Source organism: Musca autumnalis, unplaced genomic scaffold (genome assembly GCF_047663935.1).
Source record: "Musca autumnalis isolate F117 unplaced genomic scaffold, ASM4766393v1 scaffold_1, whole genome shotgun sequence".
NCBI lineage: Eukaryota > Metazoa > Arthropoda > Insecta > Diptera > Muscidae > Musca > Musca autumnalis.
Window position 1 is genome coordinate 106,136,443 of NW_027411644.1, and position 24,486 is coordinate 106,160,928.

General features: G+C 34.9%; 3 protein-coding genes across 3 annotated transcripts in view; all 3 read right to left on the reverse strand.

The window, feature by feature from the left end:
• The window catches only part of DCAF12 (DDB1 and CUL4 associated factor 12-like protein), a 398,057-nt gene that overhangs the window by 181,881 nt on the left and 191,690 nt on the right, over positions 1–24,486 (reverse strand). The window lies entirely within an intron of this gene.
• LOC141404072 (uncharacterized) lies at positions 1,031–5,541 on the reverse strand. The gene is made up of 2 exons (XM_073987348.1): positions 5,219–5,541; positions 1,031–5,146 (listed from the first exon to the last, which is right to left on the reverse strand). The coding sequence occupies exons 1-2, from the start codon at positions 5,459–5,461 to the stop codon at positions 4,862–4,864; spliced, it is 528 nt and encodes a 175-aa protein (XP_073843449.1). The 5' UTR covers positions 5,462–5,541; the 3' UTR covers positions 1,031–4,861.
• LOC141404035 (uncharacterized) lies at positions 9,487–13,535 on the reverse strand. Its single transcript, XM_073987259.1, has 4 exons — positions 13,481–13,535; positions 12,961–13,148; positions 12,715–12,896; positions 9,487–11,018 (listed from the first exon to the last, which is right to left on the reverse strand). Exons 1-4 carry the CDS (start codon positions 13,482–13,484, stop codon positions 9,617–9,619), a joined length of 1,776 nt encoding a protein of 591 aa, XP_073843360.1. The 5' UTR covers positions 13,485–13,535; the 3' UTR covers positions 9,487–9,616.

A 24,486-nucleotide genomic window follows, 5' to 3' on the forward strand; every position in this document is an offset into this window, starting at 1 on the left:
CATGTACTTAAAATCACCTGGGAAGTTTTTGCAGATTCTGAAACTGCAATGCTCATAGATGAGAAATATGAGGAAGCAAAAAAATCGCCGGAGGGATTTTCAAATAAATCGCGATTTAAGTTCACATTTTTAGGGGTTCTTTATGTTTTCACGATTTTGCTTGGAAACCGCGCATCCTTTGTAAATGGGCCTAAAGAAAATGTTGTATTGACCTTTATAATAGCTGTGTTCCTTTACTTACCTGAGGTTACCATTTTAACCATTTGTTACCATTTTTAACCTGCAAAGCGTTCCATAACCCCGAAAAGTGGCAAAACTGGAAGCAATTTTTAAGAGAGTGAGAGGGGAGAGAGAGCGAAAATGGCTTTCTCTTCCACCACAGGCTACCAGCAAAATTTCTGCAGGTAGAAAATGGCAGAACTGATTTTTCGACTTTTGTTTGACGGTTATTTCACAAAATGGACGAAAAACCGAAGAAAAAGTCGAACACTGACAACACTAAATTAAAAACTGTGAAATAAAAGACGAAAATTTATTTTTTTATGTTTTTTTCTGGCATTGCTGCCGGATCTACCATTTTTCCGTTCCTTTACTTTTCTGGTAAAAATGTTCATGAGAGAGCAAATTTGAACAATTTTGACACTTTTCTCTTTTACCACTCTCACATTAAAAAAGTAAAGGAACAAAGCTAATATTTTCGTAGGTTTAACCGTTTTTGAGATATAGAAGTTCAAATTGAGACAATGCATTGACTGTATCGCCTCCTTATAAAACAATACAATTTTTTTTTCTTTATTTATTCCTCGTGGGAACATAGGGCATCAACAATACATTTATACAATGATCTATTATGCACAATTGTTTTTATATAATCCCATGATTTATCGATATTTGCCAATTCCTTGAGTACTGTTCTTCTCCAGGACATTTTTGGGCGACCCGGTCTTCTACTGCCCTGCGGATTCCAATCTAGGGCCATTCTCGAGATTGTATTATGCGTCTTCCTCAAAGTGTGGCCAATCCAGTTCCATTTCTTTCTTTTTATCTGCATTGCAATAGGTGTTTCATCGGCTAATCTCCATAAGCATTCATTAGAAATAGTATTTGGCCAAAATATACCACATATGATTCGGAGACATTTGTTGATGAAAGTCTGAAGTCTCTGTATAATTTGCTCGTTATAGAACCAAGTTTCGCTGCCATATAACAATGTAGATTTTACGCAAGCTTTGAAAATTCTCAACTTCGTAGCTCTTGTTATCTGTGTGTTTTTCCACGTTTTTCTCAGCCGACCAAATGCGCTTCTTGCCTTATTAAGTCAGTTTGAGACATCTTCATCGATACTGCCAGCTATGTTCACAATGCTTCCTAAATAGCAGAATGATTCAACGTAAGGAATCGGTTGATTGTCAATTTTGATCGCATCGTCGTTGCGGTTGTTAAGTCGCATTGCATACGTTTTTTTAATGTTGATTTCTAGTCCAACTTATCTTGCTAGTCGAACTAGATCATTTATTTTGTCCTGCATGTCGCAGACCTTGTGTGACAGTAGACAGATATCATCTGCATATGCTAGGTCCTCGAGCTGCCTATTCAGACCCCATGTTATGCCTCGCCTCTTCCGGCACAACTTTAACATTATGTCATCTAACACTATTGCAAAAAGTAGTGGTGATAATGGACAACCTTGACGTACACCAACGTTTGTTTTGAATGGGATACTTAGTGTCCCATTATGAAGTACTTGTAAGTCGGCGTTGGCGTACATAGCCTTTATTATTGCTATTAATTTGTTCGGAATACCCCGTCAGGATTACTGTTGCTAGTACTTTGTATACGCTGATTAGCAGTGTGATTCCTCTCCAGTTTTCGTAAGAACGAAGGTCGTCTTTTTTCGGGATTTTGACAATTATTCCTTTTGTCCATGCAGCGTCCACGTATTCCTCGCTCCAAAATGTTGAGGTGTAGAAGTGGATGATGTTAGCGGTCACTTCAATGTCCGCTAAGAGTAGTGCTGGGGGTATGTTGTCCTCTCCGGCTGCTTTATTTTTCTTTAGTTTAGCAATAGCTATCATTACTTCCTCTTTGGTCGGGGCTTCAGCATTGACTTCCTCGCTTCTTTCTGTGTCATTAACATTTTCAAACGCAGTGGGTTCGTCAGCATCTTCGGTATTCGTAAGTCCTTCAAAATATTCCCTCCATCTGTTGAGTTGCGCTTCTGGAGTTGTCAGTAGAGTTCCATCTCTGTCCCGCACTGGTTGATGTGTATTTTGTTTTTTATTGTTGATTTTATTTATAAGTTGATGCAATTCTCTTGTGTTGTTTGCACCCGCAGCGGCTTCTGCTTCTTTTGCCAAATTTTCCATATACTTTCTCTTGTCTTTTCTTGCCGATCGCTTAACAGCTTTAGCAATCGCGTTGTATTGAGGTTTTTGTGAACTGTCCTCGTTCACCCGCGCTTTCATTACTGCAATTTTAAAGAAAAATTTAATCATCCAATCTTGTAGAGAATTTTCACAGCTTCAACATTTTCTTTAGTCCCATTTTGATATGACTTGCGGTTTCCAAGCAAAATCTTGCAGACTTAAGATAAAAACCTAAAAATTTGAACTGAACCTCTATATCGCAGAAATGGTAAAACCTACGAAAAAACCTAATGGTCAGTCTTGTAGAGAATTTTCACAGCTACAATATTTTCTTTAGACACATTTCGATATGACTTGCGGTTTCCAAGCAAAATCGTGAAAACCTAAAAAAAACCTAAAATTGTGAATTTTGATCGCGATTTATTTAAATAGCCCTCCGGCGATTGTTTCTGATTTTTTTATTTTTCTTATCTATGAACATTGCTGTTTTAGAATCCGCGAAATCTGCCCATGTGTAAGCGGTATTCATTAAAAGTTAGTTAAGGTGCACTGAGCATTTTATTGTTTTATAAGGAGACGATACAGTCAGTGCATTGTCTCAATTTAAACTTCTATATCTCAAAAACGGTAAAACCTACGAAAATATCATTTATGTCAATCTTGTGGAGAATTTTCACAGCTACAACATTTTCATTAGGCCCATTTACAAAGGATTCGCGGTTTCCAAGCAAAATCGTGAAAACCTAAAGAACCCCTAAAAATGTGAACTTAAATCGCGATTTATTTGAAAATCCCTCCGGCGATTTTTTTTTGTTCCGAAAAATATTGTTCGGAAAATATTGATAACAACACAATGTTTGCGGAAATTGTACCTGTAACTTTTTGTATCAAAAACAATATTCCTCAATGAATGCAGTTGAAAGTATGTGGAGGAAATATAATTTAAGAAAGCTGTCACTCTTGACATTTTGTACGTTTCCATAAAAGGTAAACGTTTTAGTGGCATAAGTGTGTACTCAAATTCAGATAATGGGTTACACTGTTGAGTCCCACTAGACATAACTATCTTGTTGTAAGGAGGCTTCCCCATACTTCGTATTCAAATAAAGACTATTCTTAACTCCAATATACAGTTGCTTTGTGTTGTTTCAACTTCGTCAAAATATTTCAGTTGCACACTTATGCATTGTTCCTCGAAAATGCAACTAAATGCATCAGAAATAAAATGATACATGTTTGCTTTTTACCTGCGTTAAAAATGCCTATTTTTTGACTTTTGAAAAACGTAGCTTCGCAGTTGTTAAGTACTATGGCGTTAAGAAACATAACACTTCACATATTTGCAGTCATTTGCCAAGCAACTGACGATACGAAAGTCAGCCACTGACTAACTGATGTTGTTTATGTCTTTATGTGTACATAATTATACAATTATGTCGTTATCTACTTAAATAAAACGAGTAAGAAAAATAACAAAATTGGAAAACAGATGACACTTTGGTCTTAATCATATGGACATTTCCCGAGTATTTCAACCACGTAAAAATTCTCTACAAGTGGTGTCTTAAGACACGACGTTCGGACACGGCGATGAGCAGTATGTCCCATGTTATTAAGCTAATACTCTCACTACCTTCTGGGACAATTGTTATATCAAGTAATAATAACAATAATCAAATTAAAGTGAAAACATTTTTTAAAGTTCGTTTAGAACAAGAAAAAAAAGTTTGAAAGAAAATTAACACATTCATTTTAATGGGAAAAAATTGTATACATACCTTTGTCTTGGTACCCTGTAAATCTAAATCTAATAAGGCACTGTCATGCTGACTTTCATCACAGTCAATGTTTTGTTTTAATACTGGAACAGCTGTTTCAGATTCATCTCCAGGCGTGTTTATACATCCATCATTTTCATCCTGTACCTGAATACCTTCAGATTCATTTAATGTTGTAACCACCGGATCAGAATTTGTCTCTAAAGATTCTTTTTGATTTGCTGCATTTTCATCATTTGGCGGCGACGACACATCGTGATTGACACAATCCGCATTGTTACCTTCATTTGTCCCACTCTCCTCATTGGGCTTTTCAAGACTCTCTGCTTCTGGACTTTCTTTACTATCTCCCTCTAGTTGCAGTTTATTAGGTTCTGCTGATTCCCCCGAGGACGTTGGTTTTTCAATTTCTCCACCTTGCAGTTCTTTATTTTCATCTGCTGTTGCAATCTCTGTATCATCTACAGCTGTTGGTTTTTCACCTTCAACACCCTGTCGTTCTTCAGTTTGATCTGCTGTTGCAACTTCTTTACCATCTGCAGATTCCTTGTTATTTTCTTCTGCTGTTCCAATTTCTATTTCAGCCTCTAAGGCCGTTCTTATGGCATCGGGTAAATCACTAAGAATTTCTTCTGTTGTCTCTAAGGCACTGTTCAAATTCAATTTACAACTATTTACATCTGCAGGTGGATTTTCCTCGAAAATTGTTTCTAAGGGTTATTTTTCTGGAGTTAATATTGACGCATCAACTCCCACACCAGAATCCCGACTTAAGCGATGCGGACTTACTACTAACTTGTGCTGTTCATCCTCTGTAAAACCAAAAAACTCGGATTCACTATCGGTAAAGCCACAAAATTCTGAATTGTGGCCAGGACTATTTGGTGGAGTATCGATAATACCAGACATATCTGTGTTGTTTAGTGAAAATGCCTGCAATTGGCTTTTGCTCAATGTATAATGTCTGGGGTTCGGTGGTGGTCTTGAGGGCTTCATTGAACGCTAAAAGGAAACAAAAAAGGGATTTATTGATCAAAATGATTGCCTATTGGTTTTTCTTTTAAGAAAACTTACCGCTCTTAAATATGAGTCCATATCAGGTCCCAATTTAAACAAAACTTTTCTTCTTACAAGTTTCGGTGGTAATTTGAAAATATTTAACAAAAGAGGATGCTCTTTCGGTAGTTCTATCACAGGTACTTTATAGGTTTCTTGAGAAAAATGCTCCATTACACCATCTCTCATTTCGAGAGCTTGACGCAACTCATCATCCATGTATATGGATGTGTTGTTTAATTTTACGGTTGGCGTCAGCATATGCAAGTCACCTTCATATACATCTGACAAGTGGACACCTTCATCATCAGTGGCGGGTATTTGAATTTGTAAACGTTCAGAGGGTTCTGTAGTAAAAAAGAAAACTTGATATATTTTAATATGTTTTATATATTTTTGTCGATTTTATGTACCACTAGCAGACCCCGGTCCGCGTTGCTGGCCCGTCGTAATGAGTTTTAATTCAAAAGTAGGTATTTTCTACCTCACTTCTTCGGTCCATTGTCAAACCGAGAAGGATTTCAAATTTATCAACAGATTTTGTCTGTAACCTTTCATTTCTCTTACGGACTTTGTCGGATTTTTCGCCAATTTGTGCCTTTTAGGATTTATTATCGTCCATGTCACTGTCTTTATCCTAAAGCGATCTAATAATAAAAGTTAAAAAAATGATTAAATCGAATTCTCCCGCTTATTTAGGCCTATATGTTTTAGCTTTTCATGGCTGATGGACCGTTGAACCTCACCATTTAAGTACATTTGTAAATATATAGTTTTTCTTGATCGGGGGACAACCACCGTTGTCTCGAAAACTAATTTGCAACCTGATGCACTCATAAGTTCAACAAATACACCGATTATAAAATAATAGCCCCGAAATTCGTCTACAAATATATAGCATTTTGGGCCACGGGACATTCCTGAATATTTTCTGAAAATTAGGTTCAGTAGTTTTGGAAAAATAATGTTTTGAAAAGAGTGGGCGTGGTCATCAATTTTCAAGATATAACATATTAAAAAAAGTGGGCCTGGTCCGGTCCTAGGGTGCACACAACTTCATTGCCTACCAAAATGTATGCTGAAACCGATATAATCATAAGTTTGGCTTATACATTTAGCGTTTAACAGAAAGGCATGGGGAAGGTACCCCACATAACAACGGCAAACATTCAGCTTTTGCTGCAAATTTTATAGAAATCCCTTCAGTAGTATTGGAGTTATGACATACTAAAAAAAACAGGCTTGGTCGGGCCTATGGGCCCCAAAGAAGTACCTAGATTGTATATTAATCCGTAAATTTTTATTCCGATACATACATAATTTTTGCAAATATAACGTTTTTTAAAAAAATATCGCATAGGGGAGGTACCCCGCCCCCTCTGGAATTCAATAAAATATGTAACCTGTTTTCGGGGGCGTGGTAAACTTTTCTTTCCAAAAAACTTAAGTTGGGTTATAACAGGATTTGATTTTTATTCATAAAGGTAAGGCCTTTTTTTAAATATGCTCTCTTCAAAATTCAAGAAAATATGCCTGTATATTCCCTGACATTTTCACGAATATCGGTTCAGTAGTTTTGTAGATGTAACATATTTTAAAAAGTGGATATGGTCAAGTCTGTGGTTCCTAAAAAAAATAGGTAAGGTCGGAGACACAACCACAATTGTCTCGCAAATTAACTTCCAAATAGATACATTCGTAATTATTGTAAATATAACATTTTTAAAAAAGTAGGGTATAAGGGAAGATCCCCGCCCTTTCCGAAATGCAACTGAATTTGTAGCATATTTTAAGCGGGGACCATCTCTGTACATTCCCTGGCAATTTCAGAAAAATCGGTTCAGTAGTTTTTGTAGAAATGATAAAAATAGAAAATTGAAAAAATTGGGCGTAAAAGTGGGCATGGTCAAATTTTCTTTGCATAAAAACCCAGGTCGAAAATCGGTCCAGCCGTTCTCAACTGATGCCATTACCAACGAACGATATTTGATTTTTATTTATAAAGATTTAAAAGTTTAGACAAATCGCGATTTTCTTCAAAATCCCCTGTAGATATAACCTAATTAGAAAGTGAGCGTGGTCGGATGTAGTGCGATTCCGTAACTCCTTAACGACAGAATTAACGACGAATGTCGGTAGGTCCCAATTTACATTAGGCGAGTTTACTTGCGGCAATTGTCAGTTTGTGGGTGAGAGAGGGTGTTGAGAGGCAAAGGGTTACCATATACCTCACCTCTCTCTCCATCAAACTGACAATTGCCGCAAGTAAACTCGCCTAATGTAAATTGGGACTAGTTAACGATAATTTTCGGTAAGTGATATTCTGTATACCAATTTTAACAATTTTGTCGGTAAATTTTGTCGTTAATTACCGAAAATTATTATTAAGTTAACAACCAAAAAAAAGTTGTTGTTAAGTCTTAACGACAGTACATTATTGCAATATTTTGTTGATTTCTTTAAAAAACGGCGTTTTTATATGAGCATATTTTATGTTAAATCTCTCAAATAAAACGCTTGCATTTAAATTATGAATGGTGGCAAAATTAAACGGCAAGCGTTTTATTTGAGAGATTCTATCATGAGAAAGAATGTATATATTGAGGCTAAGCGACAAATTATTTTTTGAGTTTAAGTGCATTTCTAAATAAAACACTGAAACTTAATTTTTTAAATTATTTTTTTATTTTTAACTTTTTAGTAAATACATTTTTTGACCACTGAGATCCCCAAATGCCGAATTACAGTCCATTTGTACAGTTGGTACAGTTATATGGATGCTATATTAAACCTTGACCTACGTCCACAATTTTTAGTGGGGAAGTTCCTGGACTATTGAGAACTCCAAATGCCAAGTTACAGCAAATTCGGGCTAAAAATGAAGACAAAATCCTCAAAATACCAGAAGTCGGGTGGTACCGTTATATGGAGGCTATAGGAAAAATGGACCCATATTGGTTTTGGTTTCGTATTCATGTATTGTCATCTAAATCTGAAAAATGTGCAAAGTGTTAGTTCGATTGGTCAACTGCAACCGTGCTAAAAATCAGTTACCAGATTTTAAAAGGGGGTCAAGTTAGACACCGTAAAAACACTGTAAGAATGGACCAATATTATTTCTGATTTCATATTCATGTATTGTCATCCAAATCTGAAAAGTGTGCAAATTTTAAGTTCGATTGGTAAACTGCAACTATGTGAAAAATGAGTTACCAGATTTGAAAAGCAAATTAGATAAAACACTGTAAAACAGTGTAAAAATGGACCAATATTGGTTTTGATTTCATATTCGTGTATTGTCATCCAAATCTGAGAAGTATGCAAAGTTTTAGTTCGATTGGTCAACTGCAACCGTGTTAAAAATGAGTTACCAGATTTGAACTAAACACACACCAAGGCAAGTTAAAGTCCCAATTTACATTAGGCGAGTTTACTTGCGGCAATTGTCAGTTTGTGGGTGAGAGAGGGTGTTGAGAGGCAAAGGGTTACCATATACCTCACCTCTCTCTCCATCAAACTGACAATTGCCGCAAGTAAACTCGCCTAATGTAAATTGGGACAAATAAAACACTGTAAAAATATAATATTTGACATTTCCTTCCTATCGATTTTCGTCGGTATGAGTTAACGATTTCTACAATCGTTAACATAAAGTTACAGAATAGCACATTCGTTAACTCAACCGAATATTTTCGTTAACTACCGATGTCGGTTCGTTATTAAAAAAAGTTACAGAATCGCACTACTGAAGTCACAAAATAAGTACGTAAGGTTGGAGACACAATCGCCATTGACTCGCAAATAAATTCCCAAACCGATATATTCGTATTTGTTGCAAATATTGCATTTTTACAAAAATATGGCATAGGGGAGGTACCCGCCCGATCCGAAAGTCAAAAAATATGTAGCCTATTTTTATCGGGGACCAACCCTGTACATTCGCTGAAAGTTTCAGGAAAATCGATTTAGTAGTTTCGTAGATATAACATATTTAAAAAAGTGGGCTTTGTCCATTCTTAATGCCCCAAATAAGCACGTAAGGTCGGAGACACAATCGCCATTGACTCGGAAATTAATTTTCAAGGCGATACATTTGTAATTGTTGCAAATATTGCATTTTTACAAAAATAGGGCATAGGGGAGGTACCCCTCCCGATCCGAAATTCAACCATATATGTATGTAGCCTATTTCAACCGGGGGCCATCACTCTACGTTCCCTGCAAATTTCAGGAAAATCTATTGAGTAGTTCCGTAGATATAACATATTTATTAAAGTGGGCGGAAAAGTGGGCGTGGCCAATTTTTCTTTGCATAAAAACCTAAACTGGACTATGACTAACATTTCCACAAAAAATTATCCAAATCGCTCTACCCGTTTTCAACTGATTCAATTACCAACAAACGACAATTGAGTTTTATATATAAAGATTATCATTGTCATTCATTACATGAACTTCTAACTCAATGAAACCCTCCTTTTCTCTTGTACTATCACCAGGTACTTCTTCTGGCTTGTCTGTTTCTGATTCAGCGCCAGCTTCATTTGCTTGGTTTCCGTCTACATTTTCAGTCGAAGATTCTTTTTCTTCACTACTTTTCTCCAGCTCTTTCTCATTGGCTGTATGTTGACCACCTGCTGCTGTTTCTATGCAATTATTTGTATCTTCTGCAGTAACCTCTCCATTGGCTAATGGAACTGTAATAATTGCTGTTTCTTCGGTCGTTTGTTCTTCGTTCGAAGTCCTTTCAGTTGTACTTTGAGTTATTGGCGGCTCACCATTTGTATTTTCGGTTTGCTTTTCACTTTCATCATTCCCAGTAGTTGCTGCATCTGTCACTACTCCCTCCTCGGTAAGCTTTTCTGGAGGTAGAGTCTTCTCATTTTCTCCAACAATGGAATTGGTTGTCTCATTAAGAGATTTTTCCGCATCCGATATGGTTGCATCATTACAGCTTTCTGTTTGAATAAGTAAACTATCACCCAGACCCGATTCATTTTCCTGCAAATGTGTTGTATCTGCCGTTTTATTTGCCTCACTTTCCTCCGCAGAACTATTGTTGAGTGTTGTGTCGTGGCTGTTGGCGGTGCTGTTGTTGTTTTCAAATTGACTTGTATTTGCCGTACTTTCCATAATACTTGTACCAATTCCAGAATCATTGATACTCGAAACATCATTTATCACATTACTGCCATTCAAATCCAATAAAGAACTCTCCATTGTTGCGGGCATATCTTCCTCTGTTTGATTTGCATTTAAAGGCACACTATTGGATCTTTTAGGACTTTTCCACAACGTATCAATTTCCAGCTGTAATACACGATTTTCTAAATTGATATATTTTTGTACATATTCCTCGGATAATGGTGGCCATTCTTGATTCCTCTGACATTCTGCACTATCCATATCCTCGTTTTCTTCTTCAGCTTGGGCATCAAGATAATCCTTAACTTTGAAATGTAAACGGAAGTTGATATCCGGCACCAGCGTGTTGTAACGGTGCTCGATGTGATATGTAAATAATTTGTAGTTTCTTTTTGTATCAACTTCTTCTTCATTTTCCAAATCATATATGGTTGCATGTAACCAGCCGGCCGGATGTATTTGTTGTTCCATTTCGATGTTACGCGGTAAGGATTTTGGTTTGACGGGTGTCTTGGGCGGTGCAAAGCGTTTTTCCTCTGTCATCTTTTTGAATTTTTTAGGTTCCAATTGAACTTCATACGGATCGGTCGGTGCATCAAGGGCCCGTTTACGTCCACGTTTGGGTTTTTCTGCTGTTGCTGCTGCCGCTTCCTCGGAAGATTCTTTTTCATTTCTGAAAAAAAATATGAACGTAAACGCAAGTTGCATTAGAAAATTTAACTTTTGTTTTATCAAGATCTACGGTGGGAATCGATGCCTTAGGGTCATTTACTATTGTTGGAGACGGGGAAACCGAATACATATCGGCTTTGACGTAGCTAAGGAAATAATCCTTGATAGGAGTGAATGGGCGCAGGGTAGACCACTTCCTCATAGCCTGTCAATGTTTACTGATGGGTCGATGAAGTCGAGGGAGTTGGTGTGTTTTGTGAAGAACTGAAAATTAGGCGCTCGGACAAAAGGACACAGGCTGCTTGAATTGCGTGATATGGTAACCCTCTCTTATTTTCCCTCCATAGACCCCGAAGCCATGTGGCGGATCATCCTGGACTAAGTTCGGCACATTCAAATAACCCCATTTGCTTCCCTACCTACATTTTTCTCTCCCTTCATTTTCCCTACTACCCCTTTCTATCTCAAGACCATAACGGTAGCTGCGCATCCCATAACATGAAATGGAATTTCCTTGAATTTTTCCATCGTCAGTCAATGACCTATGAAGTTTATTACCGTCATGTGCCGATGTAGAACAAGCTGGAACTGGGATTGCTGCTGGTTGACCATCTGAGTCCATACTCCCTCCATTTTACTCTCATCTTTCCTAGTACACTTGCCTGGGATCACCGTGGTGTACAGCTCGTCGTCGGTCCGTATCAAATTGAGTAAAATTTCCTCCAGGGTATGCTCTTTGGAGCAAGTCGACGAGTTCTCTACTTTGTTGCACTAAAATATCTATGGTCTTAAGAGTTCGGATCCGCAGTATACAGAGTTAGATGTCACTTTTCTAACCCCAGAGACATGTTGAGTCAGATGTGTCGGATGCTGCCCTCAGACACCTCTGATTTAACACGTCACAAAAACTCCATTCGCATCCGCCACCTGGGAAGAAACGCGCAGTAGGAGAATAACATCTCCTAAAGAAGGCTAAAATCTTCTATGGGGGCTATATCAAAACGTGGACCTATACCTACATTTCTTAGCAAATATGTTTTATGTCCCCAATGAATACTATATACCAAATTTAAGCCATTTCGGTGGCGAGCAGTAGGGTTTCCGACGAATATTTCGATGTATTACAAACAACGTGAATATACCCTCCACCCTATGGTGGAAGTACAGAGTACTTTTCTTTAAAAATTTTATTCTAGAATGTCCAGCAGGACATGTGGCTGGCTATTCAACCTAACCTAATTGCCCTTCGATATGATTCTTTACGGTAATTAGCATAATATACTTCTAAAGATTTCATACAGTCAAACTTCGTTATAGACTATCTTGTGTGAACATTCTTTGATCTATAAGAGGTTCGTTATAGAGATGTTTGACTGTATAAGCATTTTACATCTACATCGTGCAGTGCAAAGTATAGCGTCTCCTTATAACAAACAAAAAATATAAATAAAAATACTTGATTAAATGAAATGGATCAAACAATTGGTCTGTTCCTTTACTTTTGAAAATGGATTGTGTCTGAAGTAAAGGAACGCTTTTCGAGTAAAAAATTGGTAAAACTTGAAGATTCTTGAACGTAAAGGAACAGAGCTAATACGAGTATATATATAAAAGTGATAACAAGTCAAAGCAAAACAAAAAGCCGGTGATAACACGATGTATACAAAAAAAGAAAAAAACAAAACAAATCAACTTACTGTTCCTTTTGTTGTTGTATTTCCTGATCGGCATTTGATAGCGTTAATATTTGACGCTCCACTAAACTTTGAACGTAATCAACACGTTTGGAATATATTTTAGAAGAGTTGACCAACAAAAGACCGGCTTCATTCAAAATTAGATCACGATCTATGCCAAGGCGTTCAAACAAATCCAAATACTAAAAAGAAATTTAAAATAAAATTGTTAAAGCAAAAATAAAAAATGCGAAATGGTCTACTTACATATCTTAGGGAAATATTAAAATCTGTTGAATATTCAGCATGTTCTGATAATTCAATTAATAGTAATACAATATTCTTTTGTGATGGCTCCTCTTCTACGGTACGAATTAGTTTGGATACTTTTGAATTGGGATGCTTATCTGCTGCCCGCAGAATGTCATTCAATAGAAGATTATTGCTGTTGTTATCTGTTGGTTGTACAATAAACAAAACGAAAACAATCACTAATATAAATACACCCATATCGATTAATGTAAATGTACATTGTAAATACAATGTTGTAAAGCTAGTTTATAAATTAACATCATTATCATTGAGGAGGGTAAAGGGTCGCAACAAACATAATGAACATTAACACACACATATGCACTCCTTAAAACACGCACTTGTTTGGTTAATGTGTATGTTGAATGTTTTATTTTTTCTTCGTTTGTTGTGCATGCATTTGTTGGACTGTACCTCCCATACATTAATTTTTAGTACAAATCAAAGGTGAATTAATTAAAAAAAGAAATCTTACCCATTATTATTATTCTACAATCCTGTGTTATGTTCCGCCAATAATATACAATTTTTACGCCTACTTATATCCCAAATGTCCCGCCTTTTCAATTATAAGATCCTTTTCATTTTATACTAATTATATTTTTATTTTTTGACTACTAGTTTTATCTTAATATTTGTTTATTTTTACTTTAATAAACAATTTCTATCATCTTATTGCCCCTTCATCATCATGTTAGTATTAGTGTGCATAACACGCTCAACTGTAGCCCAATTTCCATGTATTCCTTAATTATGAATTTATCATTTTTGTTGCCATTTATATTTTTGTTTATCGATTTGTTGTTTTTCATTGAACAATTTTCACTTTCATTTAGAATTAAATAATTTACACTAAAAACATTATTTTTCCTTTCTGTTTTGATCTTCTTTATTCTGTATTAGGGCTTTATTTTTCTCACATATTTACTCGTTGAAGTTTCACTCGCCACTTCATTGTAATAATAAGTCTAAAACCTTCAAAATATTAAAATCGGGAGGCACCGTTCTATTGAGCCCATTTCAAAACCTATGGACTTGCAAATTTTTGTGGGAAAGTTTTGAAGCTCCAAAAAAACTAAATACGACATTTCAGCCATTTCGTTGAAAAAATGTGGTTAAAATCTTGAAATGTGGTTAAAATCTTGGGAGGTGCCGTTCTATGGTGGCTATATCAAAGTGGACCTATACTGACAAATATCTGGGGAAAGAAGACATAAGGCCTCGACACATAAAAAGCATGGCATTCTTGCTTAACAGACATGCCTAAATATGTCCGTATTCCCAAAGCGTGTGTGGTGAAAAAAGTAGAACACATTTATTCTTATGAATATTACCGAAATACGTCGAGCGTATTTTATTTCAGGCCCATACCTATATACGGACGTATACCCAGGGAGTGTGCGGTGAAAAAAGTAGAACACATGTATTCTTATGAGAACTACCGAAATACGTCGAGCGTATACTTTTTGTAAGTTGAAAAAGTTTAACTTTGACATAACGTTATTGTTTGTATGTGTGTGTGTTTTGTATTTTAAAAACAAACAAAACATGAAATACAATTCATTGCAAAGGAAAATTATTTGTTTTACGAATGAAAACATTTAAGTAAGTTTCGGTCGCGGATTATGTGTTTTAAATGTGATTTTGGACTCAACATATTTGGGTAATACGGACTCTCAGAGAGCGTTGTTTTGGTAGGTTGGTGAAATATTTGTGTACGTCCCGTCGTTATTTAGGTTTAGCAGTTAAATTGAACAAATTCAACTTTGACAGAACGTAAAATATGTTTTGTATGTATGTACATATGTATGTGTTTGTTTTTTATTTTGAAAACAAAAGCCCCAGTTGTTCGGGTAACTAGGGAATAACTAGCAATTTTGCTGGCTACTGGTAAACACCCCTAGTTACCGCCCAATCTACTCGCAATGTTATAGACTGGTGAATTTAACATGGGGAAGTCATAGGAAGGGGTCTATTGCCCCCTCACTGCATTACCAGTAACCAGGAAATTCGATAGTCTTGGAAAGTCAATTGTCCCTTCATTGCATTACCAGTAACCAGGTAATTGGATAGTCTTGGGAAACTCAATTGTCCCTTCATTACCAGTAACCAGTTAAATCGATAGTTAGAAATGATAGCCAAAATCACTAGTATGTTTTGATCAGCTAAATGGGTAAATGCTTAACGTGTAACGGATATTATATCAGTTTATAAAAAATATAATTATAACATTTAATCTGTATATTCGCTAACCACGCTTTATTTAATTACATGACGTGTATATACATACACTAGCAAGTGCCCGCTACTTCGTTAGCGGTGAATTCACATGAATATAAAGGAGGATAATAAATAAATAAATAAATTGAAATGCAGAGTATAGTTTCACCCGTTCCTATTTACAAATTCTTTATCCAGTAAAGTACGACAGTTTAAGGTTTTACCACATAATCTTTCTAAAAATCATACCTGTGGTTTTCAAATATATCTACATAAATCGATTAATCAATTTGTGTTATTTTGCTTTATTGATGCCGTGTAGAAGTAGCTAGAAGTTATCAACGGCAAAATTTTGTTTTCAAAAGATGTGGGCCGTAGTATTTTTAAAACTATATTCTCAACGACTGTTGTTAAAACTACATATTCCTTTAACATTTGGTACCCTACACTACTTCGAATATGGCATAACTAAATCCCTTTAGTAATGAAAGTACTTAGCTCAACCGTCACTTCAATGTTCCTCGGAGGGGCAAAACAGTTGAATTGTACTACACTAAGCAGTATTTTATTAAACATGGCTCGATTATCTGCTTACTTACAGTATTATTGGCATTAAAAATAAGTGCAAACAATGACAATGTCTTAAACATATCAAGCAGTAATTAGGAATTCAAATGTATGGAGCTATATTCAAATCTGTAGTGCGATTCTCTAACACATTTTTTGAGTTACCGACAAAAATCAGTAAAATTAAAACGCAAAATTATAAATGATAAGTTCAAATAAAAGTTGACAACACTGTTCCTATCGGTATAACCTTACGACTGCTTTTTATTCATCGCTTACTTACCGAAAAACATCGGTAATTTCCAAAATTATAAGCATTTTAATTTTACCGACAATTGTCGGTAACTCACAAAATTAGTTAGTGAATCTCACTACTGAACTGATTTCATTACACATTTGTTATAAAATAGTTGTTTGGTGGATAGAATATACGGAATCGGGAGAATATATGGGAGCTATATCCAAATCTCAACCGATTCTCGTCAAAAGCAATACCTATAGTCCTTTGGTCAAAATTGCGACCATCATAAATTTTAACCCGGATGATAAATGCGACAAAAGTCCATTAACGGATGGACGGGAACGTATAAATGGACTCAGAATGTGATGCTATGTAGATCATCGAAAGGAACCGTTGACCTATTTCGTTTCCTTTTGCATGTTACATACAAATGCACAAATTGATAATACCCCATAACACAGTGTGGTGTAGGGTATAACAAAAAATTCTAAAATCGACAAACTTTATCATAAGAAGATTTATGGCCAGTTTCATTAATACGATACATATACAAATTCGTTCAAACTACTACCAAACTTTTTTTTTTTTTGAAAAATATATAAAAATGTATGATTCATGTTTGTTTTCAGTCAAACAAATATTTTCTACAACAGCAGGAGTTTGGTTGGTAGTAATTCGAACGGATTTGATTTCCAATCATCATAGAGAAACAGGCCATTAATTAATTATTTTGTCTTAAAATATTCAGCGTTAATAGAAATCTACTATACTATAATCATTCAATAACCATTATTCAAAAAGGCAGATTTTTTTCACTGAAAAGTAAATGTATTGCAATTTTTCTGCAGAGCAAAAATGTATTTAGTTTCGTTGTAATTTTAAATATGTAATGGATACTTTACACGATATGTTTTTACATATGTGTTGAAACTTTTCATATACATTTAGGGTTGGTCGACTTTTGACATTCTTTTTCACATGAACATTGAGGATGTCCGAAGAAAGTATTCTGCGAAAAATGTATACATTTGACTGTTTTAGTTATCTAAATGTTATTTGTATAACATTTATCGTATCTGGACTTTCAGGAAAAGTTGGTCTTAATATCTATATCTATCTATCTCTTCTATATATATAAATGAGGTTGGTGATAAGTCAATTAAGTCAATTCACTAGTTACTGGTAATGGGGAGTGTAATATATTGGCTATTTTATAGACTACCGATGGATAGTGTAATCAACAATGTTTCTCTCTTGTAATCTCTTTTCAAAATTATTATTTCTCTTTTTGAAAACAAAATAGAAAAAATGTTAATTTATTTTTTTTTTCTGAATTTATAAAAGACGTATTTTGATGCGTTGATGTGCAAAAATTTGTTGTTAAATGAAGATACTACAAACGTGAAGAACAGAAGAATATTTGGTAAGTATCGATATTTTTGGGACAATAGATTTTTTTATTATCTCATTACATTTTGTACATTTTATTTCAAGTACTTCTGAATTATCTGAAGGACACTTGATATGAACATTCCCAGGACCAAATATACTGTTCTAGTTCATGGATTCACACACAAGTTTCTATAACAAGAATCAAAAGATTAACATAAAATTGTCCTTCGTGATATATCTTTATATATAAATGAGCTTGGTGATAAGTGATTGACTGACTGACTGACTCATCATCAACGCCCAGCCAAAACGGCTAAAGCTAGGAGCTTGAAATTTTACCAGTGGGTCACTGTTGAGGCAAATGTGCGAGATAAGGCCGGGTTTTAGAAAATTCGTCCTGGAACCACAAAAAATAACAACAACAAAAATCCTTATTTTTCATTACTATTACGTACTTATTCACTTAGTTGGCCCTCTGCAAGACATGTGTCAAATTAACAATGCTATAACTTCTTGATATCGTAAGAGATCACACATAATTTCAAATTTTGTAGTTTAGGCGCACTTATTTTATCGTAAACAACTAAATAATAGAAAGACAAGACATTTGTTATCTTCCATTGCAACAGATGTCGCTGTTGGTGATAATGGTATAAACATCAATTACGCGAAAAATATAAACCGATCCTGATTTAGTTTTCACATAACAGGTGTCGCACAAAAGATTTTCATTCCTTAAAATACAGTTAGAAAAGATGATTACAAATGACGCATTTGTAAAAATTTTGATTTTCAATTTAAAATTAAAACAAAAATTCTTTCAATAAATGATGTTGGGTTTTTTGAACAAATGAGTTGCTGTTGAAGACAACATTAGGGGAATAAATTCAGAAATCGGACAGAAATAACAACAACTAAAAACTGTATGGACCTCACTTTTTGGTAATAACTAAATGTTTCCAAATCAATGAAAGTGCAATAAAATTGTGCATATTACAACGATTTATTTGCAATTAAGAATTTTATCGTATATGGAGATGCACAGTCATAACTATTCAAATTCAAAATCTGTAATTTGAAGAAATCGCTAAATAATTAATGAAATCAATAATAGGCCCCAGGAATATAGGAATTTGGTATGGAAATCAAGGTTGGGAAGTGGTGCTTCTAAAAGGAAATGTTTTGCAAAATTACAAATCATGTGTACGAAAAGTACTAAATGGTACTAAATTTAGTACAATTTAGATTTGGGTGAACGTAAAGAGCTGGAAACCTGAAATTTGGAATTAAGGTTACTGTTGTAGTGTAGGATTGAGATATGAGGGTAGTTTTGGAAATTCGTGCTTATGTGTACGAAAAGTACTAAATAGTACTAAATTTGGTACAATAGGAATTTGGGTGAACGGATAGAGCTGGAATCCTGATATTTGAAATTGAGATTACTGTTGGAGTGTAGGATTGAAGAACTTTTGAAAATTCGTACTTATGTGTATGAAAAGTACTAAATGGTACTAAATTTGATACAATGGGGATTTGGGTGAACGGATAATAGCTGGAATCTCGAAATTTGGAATTGAGATTACTGGTGGGGTGTAGGATTGAGGTAGTTTTGAAAATTCGTACTTATGGGTACGGAAAGTACTAAATGGTACTAAATTTAGTACAATTTGGATTTGAATGAACGGATAGAGCTGGAAACCTGAAATTTGGAATTAATATTACTGTTGAAGTGTAGGATTGAGATATGAGGGTGGTTTTGGAAATTAGTACTTATGTGTACGGAAAGTACTAAATGGAACTAAATTTTGTATAATGGGGATTTGGGTGAACGGATAGCGCTGGAATCTCTAAATTTGGAACTGAGATTACTGGTGGAGTTTAGTATTGTGGAAGTTTTGGAAATTCGTACATAGGGTACGAAAAATACTAAATAGCACTAAATTTGGTACAGTTTCGATTTGGGTGAACGGATAGAGCTTGATTCCTTAAATTTGGACTGAGGATCACTGATGAAGAGTAAGAAAGATGCACCAAAGGGTTTTTGGAAACTTGAGTGTACGAAAAGTACTAAATGGTACTAAATTTAGTACAATTTGGATTTGGGTGAACGGATAGAGCTGGATTCCTGAAATTTGGAATTGATATTACTGTTGGAGTGTAGGACTGGGGAAGTTTTGGAAATTCGTTCTTATGTGAATGAAAAGTACTAAATGGTACTAAATTTGGGACAATGGGGATTTGGGTGAACGGATTTAGTTGGAATCTCGAAATTTGGAATTAAGATTACTGATGGGGTGTAGAATTGAGGTAGTTTTGAAAATTCGTACTTATGGGTACGAAAAGTACTAAATGGTACTAAATTTAGTACAATTTGGATTTGGGTGAACGTATGTATGTAGCCGGAAACCTGAAATTTGGAATTAAGATTACTGTGAAGTGTAGGACTGAGATATGAGGGTGGTTTTGGAAATTCGTACTTATGTGTTCGAAAAGTATTAAATTTGGTACAATAGGGATTCGAGTGAACGGACAGAGCTGGAATCCTGAAATTTGAAATTGAGATTACTGTTGGAGCATAGGATTGGGGAAATTTTGGAAATGCGTATTTATGTGTACGAAAAGTACTAAATGGTACTAAATTTATTACAATTTGGATTTGGGTGAACGGATAGAACTGGAATCCTGAATTTTAAGTATTTTAATTTTATTTATTTTAATTTAAAGTATGAATTTTTGTAAACGGAAAGAGTTAGAATTTGCAACCCGTTCGCGGTAGGATATAGAGGTAGAATTTGGATTTGGGTGACGGATAGTGTTTGAGTCCTGAAATTTGAAATTAGGATTACTATTGGAGTGTAGGACTGAGGTAGTAAGGGTACGAAAAGTACTAAGTGGTACTACCTGTGGTACAATTTGGATTTGGGGGAACGGATAGAGCTGGAATCCTGGAATTTGGTCAGATTGCTGTTGGAGTATAGGATTGAGATGGAAGTAGTTCTGAAATTCGTACTTATGGGTACGAAATTTACCAAATGGTACAACTTGGATTTGAGTGCACGGATAGCGCTGGAATCCTGTTATTTGGAATTATGGTTACTGTTGAAGTGAAGGATTAAGGTTGTTTTGGAAAATCGAATTGTACAGAATTTGGTATAATTTGTTTTTGTGTAAAGGGGTTTTTGGAAATTCGTCGTAGAAAGGTATGAAAAGTGCTAAAGTGTACTAAATATGGAATCCATTGTATTAGGCAAACGCGAAGAGCTAGAAATCTGAAATTTTGAACGAATGGTCATTGATGGAGAGTTAGGAAGATGTACCAAAGGGTATTTAGAAACTCGACCTATAAGTGTACGAAAAGTACTAAAAGTTTCTAAATTTGGTACCAATTGCATATTTTTAATGGATAAAGCTAGAATCTTCAAATTTGGTATGGGAATCAAGGTTGGGAAATGGCGTTGAAATAAGGAAATGGTTTTGGAATTTCGTATTTATGATTACGAGCAGTACTAAATTTGGATTTGGGTGAACGGATAGAGCTGGAATCCTAAAGTTTTGAATTAAGATTACTGTAGGGGTGTAGGATTGAGATAGTTTTGGAAATTCGAACCTTTGGGTACGAAAAGTACTAAATGGTACTAAATTTGGTACAATTTGGATTTGGAAGAACGGATAGAGCTGGAATTCTGAAATTTGGAACTAAGATTACTGCCGGACAGTATGGGTACAGAAAGCACTAAATTTGGTACAATTTGAATTTTAGTAAACGGATAGTGTTGGAATTAGGAATTAAGATTACTGTAGGAGTGTAGTATTGAGGAAATTTTGAAAAGTCGTACGTATGGGTAAGAGAAGTACTAAATGGTACAATATGGATTTGGGTGAACGGGTAGAGCTGGAATTCTGAAATTTGGAACTAAGATTACTGCCGGACAGTAGAATTGAGGTAGTTTTGGAAATTCGTACTTATGGGTACAGAAAGCACTAAATTTGGTACAATTTGAATTTTAGTAAACGGATAGTGTTGGAATTAGGAATTAAGATTACTGTAGGAGTGTAGTATTGAGGAAATTTTGAAAAGTCGTACGTATGGGTAAGAGAAGTACTAAATGGTACTAAATATGGTACAATATGGATTTGGGTGAACGGGTAGAGCTGGAATCCTGAAATTTTTGTTTGGGAAAGAAATGGTACTAAATTTGATACAATTTGGATTCGGGTGAATTAATAGAGCTGGAATCCTGAAATTTGGAATTACGATTACAGTCGAAGAGTAGGATTCAGATTGTTTTGAAAAAGCAAACTTATGGTTACGAAAAGCACTAAATGGTACTAAATTTAGTACAATTTGTATGTAGGTGAACGGATAGCGGTGGAATCCTGCAATTTGAAGCAATTTGTAGCCCTGTTGCGTTGAGGAAGTTTTGAAAATTGGTACGAAAATTATAAATTGTTCTAAATTTAGTACAATTTTAATTTGGTTTAACGGATAGAGTTTGAATCCTGAAATTTTGAAGTAAGATTACTACTAAAGTGAAGGATTGAGGTAGTTTTGGAAAATCTTACTTATGGGTACGAAGAGTTCGACTTGATACTAAGTTTGGTACAATTTGGAATTGGACGAACGGATACAGCTGGAATCTTGAGATCTGTAATTATTATGGAATTTACTGTAATTATTTTGTATTAATGTCCGTGTATGGCTGAGATATGTCGTCGAAATACGTACCATAAGTATACGAAAATTACTTAATGGTACTCAATTTGTTTTTGGGTGTAGGGACAGTGCTGGAATTTTTATTTTTTGGAGTAAGGGTGTGTATTGGTGTGCAACGTTGATCTAGCTGTTAATGTGTAAGGGTGAGATACAGCTGATCTTTTTGAAAATCGAACTTAAGGGGTACGTACAGTACTAAGATAAAAATAAATATTGATTAAAATTGGTATTAGTGCGACCAAATTTTGAGTGTTTGTCATTTCCATATTATATATTGTTTATTTGTTTTTTATATCCTTTCCGCATACGAAGTAGCGGGCATTTTGCTAGTAACGTATATATGGGTATCAATTACAGCTTTTGAACTCCTAGGATTTAAAAAAATACAATTCGAAATGTCATATTTTATTGGTATTTGTGCCATTGATCTTTATTAAGTCTCTCATATTAGTGGACTGTCTTATTCCCGACTTCTGTCTTCAGATGAACCCATAAATTTTCAATGGGGTTAATATTTGGACTTTGGACTTTAGTGTCGATGTCTTCGTTGTAGTTGTATAACAACCAAGTCCTACGTAAATAAGATTTACGTCTGTATAGACTGTCTTGTATTGGTAGAGTTTATATTATAATAGTGTGTCCAGTGTCCAAAAACCCAATGTTGACGTTGTCGATTAAATAATATTTCAATGTTTCCTGCGAAATCCGTATTTTACCAAAGCCCTTGCTTTATATACAACCCCATGCCACAGAAAACGGATTGTATAGACAAAGGACTGCTCTCACCAATTTTATTAACATTGAGTTTGGTGACAGAACAACTGTATTAAAAATACAATTGTAATCATATTTTGTTCAAACAAAAACTGTATGGGGTTAGTTTTTGACGAAATCTACATCCTCAGATAAATGTATAAATGAAAATATTGCATTTTTTTAAATCGCCTTCGAAAAACGTTGAGTATTTTTGTTTGGGTCTATTAACAGCTCTTGAACCAACATTAAATGAAAGGAGCTTACACCTGGGAATAAAAAAATCGCCTGAGCGTTTTTAAACAAATCACGGTCAAAGTTCACATTTTTTGGGGGTTTTTAGGTTTTCACGCCCTATCAAAACGGAATAAAGAAATTGTTGTAGCATCGAAAATTCTCTACAAAATTGTTCTTTAAGATATTTTTGTAGGTTTTACCATTTGTAAGATATAGATGTTCAGATTAGGACAATTCACTGACTGTATCGTCTCCATATGAAACAATGTCATGACTACAATTTCCCTACTTTAACTTATATATCGCAAAAATGGTACAACCTAGGAAGAAATTACGAAATTTTCACAGCTATAAGATTTTTTTACTCCCATTTTGACAATACATGCCGCTTTCAAGCAAACTCGCGAAAGCCTAAACCTAAAAAAAAAACCTAAAACTGTGACCTGAACTTCTATATCTCAAAAATGGTAAAACCTAGGAACAAATCGAATGAGTAATCCTTTGTCTATACGATTCATTTGTTAACATCGATTTCGTTTACAGAACAACTCAATTAAAAACAATTAAAAACAAAAACGGTATGGGGTTAGTTTTTGACGGAATCGACATCCTCAGATGTAAAAGAAAATCTTGCAATTTTTCTCAAAAATCGACTTCGAAAAATGTTGAGTATTTTGGTTTGAGTCTGTTGACAGCACTCAACATGAGTAATCCTTTGTCTATACACTTCATTTGTCTATGCCCATACAATAACTTACAGTTCTCCGAACTTTACAGTATGTATTGCATTTTTATTTTCCAGGGCTGTGAGAGGGTTGCGCCATATTTTTTGGGCTCCGTCGTAATAGTGCAACATAATTTTCATCTCATCAGAAAATATAACGTCATCAAAGTACTTTAACGGGCTTGAAATCTTCTTAGTAGCAAATCTGATTCGTTGCTTTATATTTTGCGGGGAGAGAACTTTTTCCTAACCCTTCGTGATGAATACTTGTTATGTAATACTTTTCTGCCTTTTTCACGTAACACACATACTCCAAAATCGTTTTCAATTACAGAACCAATCTTTAGTCTCTGGTTTGGGGACTATTATTGATTTCATTAATTATTTAGCAATTTCTTCAAATTACAGATTTTGAAATTGAAAATTGAATAGTTATGACTGTACATCTCCATATACGATAAAATTCTTAATTGCAAATAAATCGTTGTAATATGCACAATTTTATTGCACTTTCATTGATTTGCAAACATTTAGTTATTACCAAAAAGTCAGGTCCATACAGTTTTTAGTAGTTGTTATTTCTAGCCGATTTCTGAATTTATTCCCCTAATGTTGTCTTCAACATCAACTCAT